Raw genomic sequence first — 15,116 nt, forward strand, 5'->3', positions numbered from 1 at the left:
AGTAAACCCTTTTCTTTAAAGGCAAGTCAATTTAAGCTCCACATTCATGGCAACAGAAATAATCACTGTAGGCCTCTGATCTAATCATAATGCCAAATGTTTAATAAATCATACTGAGTCATTATAGCCACCTGTGAGAACTCCATTTCAGGGGAGAGTCAAGTTCAACCATCTGCTCCAGATTCCATCACAGAATGTATACCACATCCTCAAACAACTCCGAGCGCAGACGTCGCGTGGAAAGGGCGCGATGAAGCCTGCTTTCTGTGTAATTAATATGCACTAATAAAATTAATTTTTAAAAATAATCATTTGTTCCAAGTTGCACAGCAGGAGCACTGGGGATCTAGTATTTAGACTGAATTAAATGCAGAACTCCTGTCTTCTGCTACAGTTTCCCAGGTCTCAGAGCAAGAAAAGGAGGAGTTCGATCACAGTCCAGAGATGGATGCAGTCCCAGCAGGCTGGGCCAACCCAATCTGAATACCAAAGTCAGAGGTGTTGGTGCAGGACAGACACGCATGGGTTCAACTGGGTGGCTCAGCCCAAACTAGACCTTGTGGTAATCGGGTTTAATGATTTAACAGCATAAGCTATTCACTGGCATGAGGCAGGTGACTTCCTGGCACTAGCATTCTCAGCCAGTTATTATGTGATCTTTCTGTGCCTGGAGCTTGGAGATGGCACAAGCACCCCCATCCTGCCGTGATCTTGTGAGGGTTACAGTCAAATTAAATGATAATTAGTGTCTTTGACAATCAGCTGGTCCTTTCCTCTCTAACCTACATCACCTCTCAGCTTGTTACCTGCCTCTCCCTTGTCTCTGCAGTCCACTAATTCATCAGACCACAAACCATTACAGAACACCTAGCTAGGGTGGCAGGGGAAAGAGTAACGTGTAAGAAAGTCCCGTCTCCTGGAGCTCACATTCTATTTGTGAGGGAGAACGGGAGACAGACAATAAACAAAATGAAGGCCAAGTCATGTGCTTTGGTTTTTTAAGTCATGTGTTCTAGGTTGCAATAAAGCAGAAAAGATACAATCAGCAATCACTGGATAGAAGCAGCCCGTCAGATCGTCAGGGAAGGGTCTTTCCAAAAGATTAACAGAGAATCTGTGAGTTGATGAAGATGGAGGGCAGACAGGGGTCAAGGGAACTTATTTCTTCCAAAGAAATAAGTACATGGTCCAATGTAGGACACATTCAACAAGGTCTCAGAACAGAGCTCAACCACAGCACCACCATGACAGTGTAACACTGGGCTGTGCAACAATTTTGCAATTAGACCACAAACATTTTGATAGCTCTCTCCGTCTCTCCTATCCATCCCTCCCTCTCCTTCCCTCCCTCCGCCACCTCTCACTCCCTCTCACAATTAGGTACACTAACCTACTCATTATTCTCCTAAACACTACGTTCATGATAAAATACTTTCTTTGTAGAACTTTGTGGCAGTGGGCACATGCAGTAAGCATTCGGAAAATATCTGACAAAAGAACGCTATTTGTTTGGCTTTCTGATGTAAAGCTATGTGATCGGCCAAGTCCTGGGCGTTCTACAGCACCATCCACCCTTTCTCCTCGGCCTGACTAGTCAGCATTATCATGTGCTCCTGACTCCCTCTCCCTTCTTCCCCCCACAGCGTTTGACAGGCATGCAGTCCATTCTCTGCTGGGGTGCCAGCCCCATCACCCAACCTTCAGCGAATTAACCCCTGATGTTAATTTTCAAAGCAGCATAATGCTCTTACTTATTTAACTGTTTATATACCACGCAAAACTTTTCCAACACGTGAAAGCATGTGCCATATGAAGGAGGATTCCAGGTTGAGTAGTAAGGAGGTTGAAGGACAGGCAATCTAGGGTACCGTGTCCTTTCCTTTCCACCTCCCAGGGGACACATTTCAGCAACTTTCTAGGCTTGGTGCCTGCGGAACCCAGCTAGGGAACAAGGCTGACACAGTTCTGGCTATGCTGGGCCCGTGCACTTAATCCCTTTCCCATAAAGCAGGGCTTTGTTTACAGTGAACAAGGCTGATCTGGTACAGGAGCTATCAGACCTTCCACAGCAGGGCAAAAGCTTAGCACCGAATTATGGAAAATCCAGCATCCTCTTTAGCAGCGGGCATGGTAGCTTTTCTTTGTTGTTGTTGTTGTTTTGGGGTTTTTTTTGTTTGGTTGATTTTGATTGGGTGACTGATTTTTTTGGTTTAAAAAAATGGGAAAAGAACAAAGGCCAAGCTATTTATTTCCCAGGGCAGGGGTAGACACGGGTAAGCCATGGCGTACGGCAGTCTCCTGACTTGATTTAGCTGGTATAAATGTGTCTACAGCCTTCAGCCCTTCACTTTTAAAATCCATGCATAGCTGGGCACGGTGGTACACACCTTTATCTCAGGACTCCAGAGGCAGAGGCAGGCAGATCTCTATTCTGGCCTGATCAGAGTTCAAAGCCAGCCTTGTCTACATACCGAGTTCCAGGATAGCCAGGGCTATACAATGAGATCATTTCAAACAAACAAACAAACAAACAAAAACAAGAAACCATGCATCCATGTGTCTCCATTGCCAGGAGCACAGTGCTGGCTGCTCCTTCTTTCTGAAGTAGCCCAGAACAGAGGCACAGATGTAAGCTGTTTCCCTGGACCATTCACAGTCCTCTGGGCTTCAAAGAAAACCACACAGTCGGAACCCCAAAGTTAGACCTGAAAGGCAGTGTCTCCTGTATCTATCTGTGCAGCCCTTAAGATACAAGCTTCCCTGAACTTCACACAGGCATCATGAGACAGAAACGCCCCGAAGGCAGCTCTTCTCTACAAAGCGTCATTACTACCTGGACTGAGATTAGCGCTTGCCGCTGCCCAATGGACTAGGTATGACTCTCAGCATCACAAAAAAGCGGGATGTGGTAGGTCATGCCTGTAATCTCAGGAGATAGAGGGTGGATGAGCAAGAGTTTGAGGCCACCCTGGGCTACATGAGAGAGAACCTGGAGAGATGGGGGGAAGGGAGGGGGAGGGGGAAACAGGTGGGAAGGGGAAGGGGAGAGGGGGAAGGGAAAGGAGAGGGAGAGGGAGAGGGAGTGGGATATAATTGATTACTATTTGCTCCAAACAGCTCTTCCCATAAGTCTCAGCAGAGACAAATGGGCTCCTGGGCACTCAGTGGCTGGGTCATGGGACCAGGTTTCATGGCATCTACATCCCTAAAGGGCTAGCTGGAGTTATCGACCAGGAAGTGTAGCTGGGCATGGCTGTGTAATGCCAACACTGGGAGGTTAAACCAGGATTGCCTCAAAGTCAAAGGCAACTGGAGCTATACAAGACCCTACACCTCAACAAACTAAGAGAATGGGGGAGGGGAGCTATAAGAGCTATTAGACTGCTCCTGAACTGCTAGCTACCCCCTCAGAAGCTGTGAAGGTATCCTGAGTTCTGACTTCTCATAGTAATGTGGGACACAGAATTCAGAGCCCTAGGACTTAAACCCAGCCATTTCCTGTTATAATAGCTGTAAAACTTTGTGGCTGTCACATAATCATGAAGCTCTTAAGAACTCCACGTGAGACCCACGTGATTTGGACCTTGTCTACTTGTCAGACCTCACTCCCACCCCAGGGCCTTTGCACTTGCTGTCTTACCACCCGCTTCCCATCCCATTTGGCTACCTCCTTTTCAGTACAGATTCCAAATGTCAAAACTCAGGATCTTATCGATAGAATAGGGCAGTGCCGAGCACATGCGTGCGTGTTGTATAACTTTATTTACATGGCAAACAAAAAGAATCGACATGGGAAGAGGGTAAACGGTTCCCTGTGTGGAGAACAGGTAGTGGTAGAAGCACTAAGGACGCGCGCTGCTGGTAAATCACTCTCGTTAGACATCTGGAGACCCGACTGCCTTCACGTTGTACACGTTTACCCAGCTATTCACTGACCGCCAATATTGTCACTTTGGCGGGATCTACAACCACCCAGCAGAGCAGTCTCTGTCCATACCTGTGAGGGCACTGCTAGATTAAGATAACCAAGATGGAAAGACTCCCCCACCTCTAAATGCAGGTGGCACCTGTCCCTGGATTGTGCTCCCAAACTGCACGAAGGAGCACAGCTCATCTCATCTGCTTCCTGACCATGGATACCGTGTGACCAGTTGCCACACGCTCCTGCGGCCTTGCGTTCCCTGCCAGGATAGACTACACAGAGATACGCTACACTCAAACTGTGAGCCAGAATGATGCCCTTCCTCCCTCAGCCGCCTTTTTGGATTTGTTGCCATAGCAACGAGAAGAATAACTAATGTACACACTTTTCAACAAGTATTATGTTTGGTTTTGGTTTTGGTTAGTTTTTTTTTTTTTTAATAAAAAAAATACCTTTAATCCCAGTACTTGGGAGTCAGATGCAAGCAGATACCTATGAGTTCATGAGTTCTAGTCCAGTCTGATCAACGTAGGCCAGACAAGACTATGGAGCAAGTTTTCTTGGCTTTCACACACCTGCCTGTGAAGCTAGTTATTTCTCATTGTGTGGCCCTGTTTGACTTCATTATGGCTTCATCAGTACCTGAAATCATCTTTCTTACTGTAGCATCTATAATCTTTCCTTTTCCTACCTCCAATCAAGTAAAGGACCAAGTGGTAGAGGGCTTTGCCTGCTTTACTCATCACCCCAACTCCCAGGTTCTGGAGCAGTCCTCCATGGTGACAGTGTAGAAATGGCCAAAGTCAGCCCTAGAACGGATATAACATCAGTAAAAAGTCAAAACAGGGGTTGGGGATTTAGCTCAGTGGTAGAGCACTTGCCTAGCAAGTGCAAGGCCCTGGGTTCGGTCCCCAGCTCTGAGAAAAAAAAGTCAAAACAGTGAAGCCAGAGGCAGAAGTTTAAAATAAAAAGAGAAACTGCAATGACATTAACCATGAAAACTCTGTGTCAACTGTTAACATTAACCCAAGGAGGGATGTTATTCTGTGGATACTTCTGTGAAACAAGCTAAAGTTGCTTCCAGAAAGTGGGTCTTTTACCTTGGCCTGCCCACCTGTTTTGTTTTGCTTTCACAAGGCTTGTGCAAAGTAGGTCGAGGCCGAGAGTGCCAACAGATTCCTAAAATACTTAAAGATTCCAAAGTTTGGTGGGAAAAATGAACCATGCTTACTTAACTGTAGTGGCTGCTACGATCCAGGAATAGGGGCCCAGCAAGAGAAAGGAGTAGAGCTGGTACGAAGACATAGTTCCTTAAAGTCACAGGCGGTATTACCTACTCACATTGTCAACTCTAAGATGTTCCCACAAGAACTGTGTCAGTGGCACTAGTGACTCGCTAACCGTTTCTACTCGTGGGCAGACTGATTTACCCAGAAAAGGAGCATTCGCCGGATTCTACTCTGGTAGAGTGGGAACGTGAAGTAAACCTACTCATCAGCTCTGTCTCAAACGCTCTGTAACCCTGAACAGGGCAGTGAACTTCTCAGGGCTGGACTTTTCTACACAGGACCACCTGACCGTGAGCATGGCTCAGGTCTTGGACATGTTACAATGCACACTTATTGCTCTTGCAGAGGATCCAGGTTCAGTCCTAGCGGATGCTATAGTTCACAGCCATCAGTAACTCAAGTTCCAGGAAGTACTGGTCACCACCCTCAGACTTTCACAGGTCTAGGGCTCGCTAGTAAGACCCAAACAAAAACTAATCACACACACACACACACACACACACACACACACAGAGACAGAGAGACAGAGAGACAGAGAGACAGAGACAGAGAGAGACAGAGACAGACAGAGACAGAGACAGACAGAGACAGAGACAGAGAGAGACAGAGAGACAGAGAGACAGAGAGAGAGACAGAGAACAGGCTGAACGAACAGGCTGTCCTGGAAGTCACCCGTCTCCTTCTAGCACTATCTACCTTACTTCCCTGAGACAAGATATCTCTCTCTAAAGTGGAACCTCACCAATTCTTGGAACCCACAAGTCTCTTCCTCCCGGTGCTGGGTCACAAGCTCACACGGGTTTGCCTGTTTTTGTTTGTTTGTTTGTTTGTTTGTTTGTTTTTGTTGTTTTTTTTTTTTTAACATGGGTGAAAGGAATTCCAGCTAAGACTCTCAGGCTTGGGGAGGAAGTGTTCTTCCCGCCAGAACCACCTCCAAACTCTACGAGGCCTGATGTTCCCATAACAATAAGTAACATACAAGTATGTAAACAGTGAACATTGCCCAATGTAGGTAAGAGGTCTCTCACCCCTGCTTGCCAGCCGGACTCTCCCATGTATGACAAGGTTTCCACAACTTGGATAGGGAAGATGACAACATAGGTCAGCTAAGCTCTCTGTTTTAGGTTTCTCTGGGCAATCATTTCTTACTCTTATGATTTTCAGTGCCTGGGCTCCATGTTTCTCATCAATTCAAATCTAAGGCAACGGCACCCCAGCTCTCTTGTTCTTCACAGCACTTAAGAGAGTGAATAGGCTGTAGATCGCCCAGAGAGCTCTACACTACTGTAGCAGGTATCTGTGAGTTTAATTAGACAAACCACCACCCTCCTCCTTCACCCACCACACTGCCAAGTGCCCGTTAAGGACATTACAGTAATAAGTATTAGCACCTCTTAAATTCCCATTAACAATAACAAGAGAGATGGAATGTCAGGTAACGAAAAGAAAGAAAAACCTTCACAGATGTCATAATTAAGCAAAGTTTAGAGTAACTCAAAAAAATTCATTAATAAGTTATTTCTTTTTCGTAGTGCCCTAGGCACGCCTTGGTTAAAATGTAGCGATTTGCTGCTCATTGAACAGGAAAGCTTTTCTTTGGGGGGTTGAGGGGGGTTAGCTAAAGACAGTAGGACGATAAGTGGTTGCGTGGCTTCTCCAAGTGTCAGGGCCAACTCACAATCTCCCCTCCAAAGGCCTCACTCTACTGAGATGCTCGCAAATGGAAGAAGGTAAATTCCACAGGAGAGCAATGTGGAGGAACTGCTCCCGGTCCAACTTAAGTCTCCAGGAGGCATGGACAAAGTGGGTAGGCAGTTTTCACACAGGCCATTCAGAGAGGAGGACTAGACTCCCACTTTCCTCCCGGACCCTTACAGGTCCCCACAGACAAGCACACAGTGGGCACAAGCGACACCCCGCGGGGTTGACTCTGGTAGGTGAGCTGCCTCGGGAGCCTGGGAAGCCAGCACGTGGCCGGCCGAGCAAGCTCAGGCTTAGAGCCGCCCCCAGGAGAGCCAGTAAGCGGCTGGGAAACCTCTGCCTTCCAACAGTGCGCCGAACTTTTCGGAACTCGCCCCCAGCTCGGGGTTCCAGTGCCCTGCACGGCTGAGGGGAGCGGTTAGGACGACCAGGGTCGTAGGGTGTGTACCCAGACCCCCGCGATCCCCGACACCTCCCGCGGGAGGCGAGCAGGGTCGTCCAGCAGCTCGGACGCCGCACAGCCGGCCGAGCCGCGGGGAGCACGGGGTCGCCAGGGGTCGCGCAGGGCGAAGAGAACGCAGAGCATGGGGCACCACAGCGAGTGGCTCACGTGGTCCCGGCCGCGCTCACCTGGGACCTGACCGCCAAGAGTCGGGGCCGCAGCGATCGCTCTCGCAGAAGCTTCCCGGCCTGGGCCGCGATGGCCACCGCGGACGCCATCTTAACCAGGAACCTGAGGAGAGGCCGCGAGGGGGCGGGAGGGGGCGGAGAAGGGAGCGGGCCGGGGCCCAGGCCCGGAGAGGGAGCGGGCCGGGGAGGGGCGGGGGAGGAAGAGAGGGGCGGGACAGAGGGCGGGTAAGAAAGCGGGTGCAGAAGCGAGCAGGGGGTGAGGGAATTGAGAAAAAGAAAGGAAGGAGAAAGGTGGTGAAGAGAGTGGAAGGACCCACCCACCCACTCCCCACCATGTTACCCCTATCCCCACCGCCTTCACCACCTCACCCCAAGGCCATGTGGCTTCTCAGAGCTTACTGCACCTAGCCTGGCTTTCAGGCAAAAGCAGATCTCAGCCCCAAGGACGCTGATTTAAACTGGTCCTGGAAATGATAAATGACACATTGACACTTGCAGTGAGGGTTGCTAGGTCTGGCCCTAGGAACTGATAACCACCATCAGAGGACATCTCTTGGAGAGAGTAATATTCCAAGGGAAGGAATTAGGACCACAATTCTTGGGCTGTGTGGGGCTGGTGACAGTTGATGAAGCACACATGTCGTGTGTGTGTGTGTGTGTGTGTGTGTGTGTGTGTGTGTGTGTGTGTGTGTGTGTGTGTAGAGTTACAGTAGAATGGCCAGAACTGGCTTGCTTGCTACATGCGTGCTAGGGATCTAAATGCCAGTCCTCACGCCTGCACAGCAAGCCTTTTCCCAAGATCAAGTGTCTGCTGATGGCAACGGTGTGAATCTATGGTTGTTCCATATATGCATGGATCTTGTCAGAACCTATGTAATTTTACGGCTCCCCTCCTCACCTCTCCACATGTCTTTTTATTCCTTTGTATCAATGGATTGGAGCTGTTATCTGAAGGGGGCATGGGGTAAGCTACATTTTTGAAGTAAAAACTCAGAGCAAATTGAGTTGATTTTAGCTATGGGCATCTGTATGTGGGGAGAGAGGTCTCCCAAGAGACCTAGAATGCCAGGAATGTCAGGCTAAGCAGAATAGGGATTTGGGTCAGCAGTCCAAAGACAGAAAGGAGACATAGTTAGGAACAGCAGCCTGAGGGGAGAAACTTCTGGGACGCACCTTATCTCACAGATTATTGTCCCCATCTCTTTATCACTTCAGCACATGTCAGCTTTCCTGGGCAGGATGGGGTGGGGAATGGAGTCTTGTGCCCACATTATTGACAAACCCATCTAGATTAACGTTTAAGGATGTTTGGACAGTTTGGGCAGTGATTTCTCTAGCCTAGGCCAAAAGTACAACTCAGAATCTATTCTCTTGGCCAAGAGGATATAGCCTGCCCTTAGGGTGCTGCAACAAAGCCCTGGTACTGCCATCATCTTCCTCCCTTTCCCTGTGGTATTGGAAACATTAAGGAAGAGCAACTGTGCCGCTCTCCTTTCTCCCAATCAGCTAATCTGAGGATCCAATGCTGAGCCCATCCTCAGTGATCTCCAAGCTGAGCTACCTGAAACAGAAGCTTGTCATACACAGACGACCGCATATGCAACTGCTTCCAGCTGCCACTCACTCCTCACTGGAACTCTGGGGAGGAGGTCCTATAGTCCTGTCCTATATATTCCTATACAGTCCTCCTGTGCCCAGACAGAACTGGGCAGCTAAGAGTTCCTCAGCTTGTGGCATTTGCACAGCTCTCCATATCTCCTAGTGCTCCCAAGGTCACGCAGCTGGGGATCAGAATCCCCCCAGAGCTGAAGTGTCACCACTCTGACCTGAGTGGATCTGAGTTTCCATCTCATCCCATAACCTTTGCGGGTTCACTGAGTAGGAGCAGAGCCCATCACCACCTAAGTATAGAGTAATGAGCAAGGACGGGAGAATAGGGGCATGCAAACAAGGTTTATTGGAAAGTAAAGAAACTCCTGGCTGGCATTGGGAGGGAACTCAAGCAAGAGTCGGTTGCCAAATAGCTCTTGGTCAGAGGTTCTTTTGTGTTCTGGAAACAGATCAATTTGGTCACACGAGTATGTAAAGTGGACATCCAGTCGGAATGAACCTGACTAATTTGGCTGTACTCTGCTTGTGGCATTGAATAGAGGAGCACAGACTCTAAAAAGAAGCCGATCATCAAGACTTGGTGGGTGGAAAAGCCCACCAAGAAGCTGCAGGCTGGAGGAAGGCTCGTGATGTAAAGAGAACAAAGGCTGAGTGGTAGCTAAAATCCAGGTAAGTCGGGACTCCCTGGACTTCCACTGTTTACTTCACTGTGAAACGTCACTATTTTCAGATCCAACTACGAGTCCCACCAGTACATATGACATTGTTGTTTTCCCTGAGCATTTAATATTGTAGAATGTGGTTCCCTTGCTTCTGATTGTTGTCATTACCCTTACGAGACCATTATCACAGGAAGGATGAATCAGAGGGGCATTTTTAATGAAGCCTTAGGACGTGGCTCAGTAGGTAGAACACTTGTCCGGCAGGCATTGAAGTTCAGGGCTTGATGCTCAGCACTGTACAAATCAACCATCATGGTGGCCACACCTGTAGTCCCAGAGCCTGGGAGGTGAAGGCAGGAGAACCAGAAGTTCAAGGTCATTCCATTGCTAGTGGAAAGTTTAAGGCTAGCCTGGGATACAAGAGACCGTGTATCAGAAAGTAAACCAGCAGAAGTATTTTTGTTACTATTTGCAAAATGGATGCTTAAACTTTGTGAGAGCTGTGGATGTGCTACCAGAATTACCAACAGCCAATTCAAGCCCACATTGCTAAGCTAGGAACTTGGGGGCGGGGTGCAGGGTATGTAGCTGAGAGTTAGAGTGCATATTAGTTTCTTTCCTGTTGCCGGGATAAAATACCACAACTAAAAGCAACTTAAAAAGAAAGGGTTTTATTTTGGCTCATGCCCTAACGGGTTAGAGTCCATAGTTGTGGGGAATGTAGGATATGTGTATGAGCAGGAGGTTGTCTGATCGTATTTTATCCACACAGAAAGCACAGAAAGCTGGGGGTGGGGGGCAGGCAGGAAGTAGAAGGATACTATAAAAAATCCAAGCCCACCCTTAGGGAAGGTATTTCCCCCAGCAATGCAGCACCTCCTAAAGATTCCATAGTCTTCCCAAACAGCACCCCAACAGGGGACCAAGTATCCAAACACACACACGTCTATGGGAGGCATGTCTGTGTCAAACCTCCATGGGATACTTGCCTAGCACACTTTAGTGCCCTGTAGTCAACCCATAGCACCACAATAAAACAAACAAATAAATGTGACTATACTTCCGTGTGTTTGCTTTGGGGTTGGTGGGGATAGAGAGCAGGATTGAGTCAGAGCGTAGTGGATTCTAGGCTACTTTTCCACTGAGTGCTTTGTAAAGATAGATCAGGCCCTCCAGACAGCTGGTGAGAGAGAAGTACTTCTCTAACAAATAAAAACAAACAAATGCTCTCCCAGAAGGGAATATTTGAAGGAGGAAAGCATTCTGGTTGGTGTTTTTATGCCCTGGGAACACGGTGGACCGGTTCACCATCCACTGATGCATAGCTGGGGTTTGTAGGCAGGATAGTGGCCTTACTTACATGAGTTCCATTTCAGTTAGAAGACTGACCCTCATTTATGGAACTCCATCATTTATCAGCAGTTCCTCAGTGCCATTACCCACATTCTCCCAGATCACCGTTTGGGCCACAAGGGGTGGGAGAAGAAAGAAGAAACTAACCACTCTTAGGGTATCTACGAATGTGTGATGTAATAGACAGTGCTCATTGAGTGCCTTCTAGAGACTTCTCCGTGTTTTCTTTTACCTTTTGTTTTTTTCTCAGTGGGAAGCTCTTGGAAATTAGAAAACTGGATTCTACCACAGAATGCTGTGCATACCTACATGTGTACTTGGACAAATAACTGACCTCTCATAGAGTTGAGGTTAGTGCTGTAAACTTGTGACCTGGGAAACAACTCAGTGTGACAGAGGAGTAGGGTAAAGAAAGCTATTAAGGCTGTCATGAAAGAAGCCACTTGGCAGACAAACTAGAAAGCCCTCCTTAACTTGGCAGACACGAGCACGAGAGGAAGCATATGCTGTGCAAAAACATCCCAACGTCCTGCACGGTGCCTCGGACCCTTTGACTTTTTTCCAGCTCTTGCCTACTTAAACTCTCAGAAGTTATATCGTCTCTTAGTAAACTAGCTCTGCCTCTGCCACCATCCCTGTGCACCCGATACAATTCCTCCTCCTGGAACACAAGAACCTGAAGTCCCAGCAGCTGCTTCCTGGATCCCAGTAGCTAACTAAGACAGTGTGGAGCTGTCAGTCAAGAGGTAAAATGTCTTCCCTCATAAGAACTTGAATTTAAAGGAGCCCAGACACTTTCCTTCCTCCCTCCTTTCCGTGACTTCCTTCCTTCCTTCCTTTCTTCCTCTCCTCCAACTATTTTTCATTTCTGAAAAGCCCTGAGACAGGATCCAGGTGTACAAAACGTAGGTGAGGGACAAGGGCTGGCTCAGTGTGAGCTCCGCCCTCAGCCTAGGGACATCAGATCCAATCTTCTTTGCTATCGTGCCACATAGTCAAAGGGATGAAGGGAGTCAAGGGTGCATCTTCTCCCTGCTTTGATGTTGGCCATGCTCATGGCAGGCCCACATAGCTCACCAAACCGTCCTGTCTGTTCACCCAGGCAAGATTCACAAGGTTCTATGACCTGCACCCACACGCCAGGGGTAAGTGTTCACAAGGCACTATGACCTATGAGTTTGGAGTCTGAAACCTGTGTCAGTGGCCCCAAAGACCAAAGATCAAGTTGTGAGCGACAGCACAGTGTCTGCAGGTAAGGCCAGGCTGAAAGGTGTCCTAGGGCTAAGGAACCTGGCTTGGTGCTCAGGGAATGTGGAACAGTTCTCAGGGAGTAGGGGTTTGTCTTTTTCACCATCCCTGGTTAACTGTGCTCCACACTTCCCTCCCACTGCCTCGTGTCAGCCATACTGTTACTTCAGTTTTGTCATATGCAAACTGCTCTCCAACACACACACACACACACACACACACACACACACACACACACACACACACACACACATACACACACACCGCCCCGCTCATTTGACATACAGCAGGCTCATCCTTGAGGTAATAGGTTTGATACCCCATGTGGTGTGTCATTTCTTTGAGCAGCAAACCCAAAGTGGGAAAATGTTCATTTACTCTTTCAACTTGAATAGCAATCAGGAGAGAAAGAAAAAGAGAAAGGAAGGAAGGAAGGAAGGAAGGGAGGGAGGGAGGGAGGGAGGGAGGGAGGGAGGAAGGAAGGAAGGAAGGAAGGAAGGAAGGAAGGAAGGAAAAAAGGAAAGAAGAAAAGGCATAGCCATTTATATAGGCAGGATTCCTCTCAGAACCTTGTAACCCAGTAGCTCAGCTCTCTCCCCTAACACTCCTCCAAATGAACTGCATGATGGGAAAGTTCAGCCAAACACAATCCTGACCTGCCACTGGTTTGGTTTTATAAGATTCAAAGGGAATGGTCTGAAGTATGAGTCTCCACAGCTCCCTACCAGGATATACAGACCAGGGTAAGGTCTGTATAAGGAGAACAAAAGGAGACATCTTTTGGGTGGGATCTGACTAAGCCATAAACATGAGCATTAGGCAAAGCCATTTAAGTCTTCACTGTGACTTAAAACCTTCATAACCCTGAGGCAAGGCAGCTCTTTCTGGAAAGGGGATTAGCAACTACCTGCTTGGCTGACAAATCTCTGTCATGTGCTTGGGATCCAAGAGGCTGGTGTTTACCAGGCTTCTGTTACTTGCCTAAGGAGTCCTTTCGTATGTGTTTGTTCCTTTAGTTTTTAACAACCATAAGCCTCGACTTCCCCCAAGTTATGGAGACGCCTTATCCAAGCTGAGAGCCCACACTGGAACGTTCCTCATAAACTTTGCACACATCCAAAATATTAGATTCCAAAACCACCACCAATTTTGCAGTTAGAACACCCTGCCTACACTTTCTTATTCATTTAATCACTCTGAAAAGGAAAATAAAAATATCAGTGAGCCCACGGCCTTCCCTTTCATCTCGGCCGCCTATGCTTACCGTGAAATAATGTGCTCATTTTCATATCCCCACTGATTACTCCAGGGACCCCTCTTTCCCGAAGACACATGTCACGAAGCATTGCACAGGGTTACTGCACCCAGCAGTGGTAGTGCTTGTTTATCATTACCTTTTTATTTAAGCATAAAAGCCGTTTGACAAATACAAACTCATTATAACCAGCAGAGCTGAATACAATTTTTAAAGAAACAACCCTAATTTTCATGAATTGCATATCCGAGTCCACACTGCTGTGTGTCAGGAATAAAGATTTCTGTGACAATAATAAAAGGAAAGGCAGTCTCAAGTTTGATTTGGTTCTTTTTTCCCCCTCAATTTATTTATTTATTTATTCCCTTTACATCCTGATCACTGCCCCTGCCCCACTCCTGGGTCCCCCCTCACACAGCACCTCCTCCAGCCCCATCGTCTTCTCTGAGAGGGTGGAGAGCTCCCCCCCCCCCACACACACACATTCATCAAGTCTCCACAGGGCTAGGTGCATCCTCTCCCACTGAGGCCAAACAAGGCAGCCCAGTTTAGGGGAATGGCTTCCACAGATAGGCAGCTTTAGGCACAGCCCTTGCTCCAGTTTTTAGGGAACTTGCTTGAAGACCAAGCTGCACATCTGTTACCTATGGGGTGGGAGGACTAGTTGCAGCCCATGCACGCTCTTTGGTTGGTGACTTAGTCTCTGAGAACCCCCAAGGGTTCAGGTTAATTGACTCTATTGGTCTTCCTATGGAGTTCCTATTCCCATCCCTTGATCCTTCCCCCAACCCTTTCATAAGAGCCCCCGAGCTCCATCAGCTGTTTGGCTATGAGCATCTGTTTCTCTCAGCTGCTGGGTAGAGTCTCTTGGAGGACAGTTAGGCTAGGCTCCTGTCTGGTTGTGCTGGATAGCAACAGCCCTCCCAAGGGGCAAGCAGAGCTGTGGCCCTGGGAGTAGAGTGCAGATTCTTGGTTGCAGGTAGAGGTGTGGACCTGAAGGACTGCTGTGCTTGCCGGGCTGGCTATTTCTTTCTCAATGGGTAACCGATTTCTTGGATTCACAGCTAGGCAATGCCACTGTTGCTTTTATGATGTCTACTTTAACAAAGGCTTCAAGTCCTGTCATTTGCCAATGACACAAAAGAACTTCCTTCATGGTAAAGAAAAAATTTTGCCCCTTTAACAGTGTATTGAAATGATTAATTTGGGGGATTTGAGGGTATTGCTCAGCGGTACATCATTCACTTAGAATGAACAGGACTCTAAATTTGATCCCTGGCATTGGGGAGAAAGATCAGTTTTGATGCTATTACCCAGCAGTTGAATTAGATTAGACAGTGTATAGACAGGAGAAAAAAAAACTTAAGGTGTCCTGTCCTTTGTAACTTCTGTGAGCTCAAAAGAAATTCATACTGTGTCCTAGAGAGGACTCAAGGGACACAAGT

The 15,116-nt window shown here is 47.8% G+C and overlaps 1 protein-coding gene across 1 annotated transcript in view; it reads right to left on the reverse strand.

Moving 5' to 3' along the window:
- The window catches only part of Suclg2 (succinate-CoA ligase GDP-forming subunit beta), a 270,105-nt gene extending 262,471 nt beyond the window's left edge, over positions 1-7,634 (reverse strand). The window contains 1 exon segment of the mRNA NM_001100750.1: positions 7,543-7,634. Coding sequence (NP_001094220.1) covers positions 7,543-7,632 — 90 coding nt within the window. The 5' untranslated portion in view covers positions 7,633-7,634.
- Positions 7,635-15,116: the final 7,482 nt, after the last annotated feature.

Source organism: Rattus norvegicus, chromosome 4 (assembly GCF_036323735.1).
Source record: "Rattus norvegicus strain BN/NHsdMcwi chromosome 4, GRCr8, whole genome shotgun sequence".
Lineage (NCBI taxonomy): Eukaryota > Metazoa > Chordata > Mammalia > Rodentia > Muridae > Rattus > Rattus norvegicus.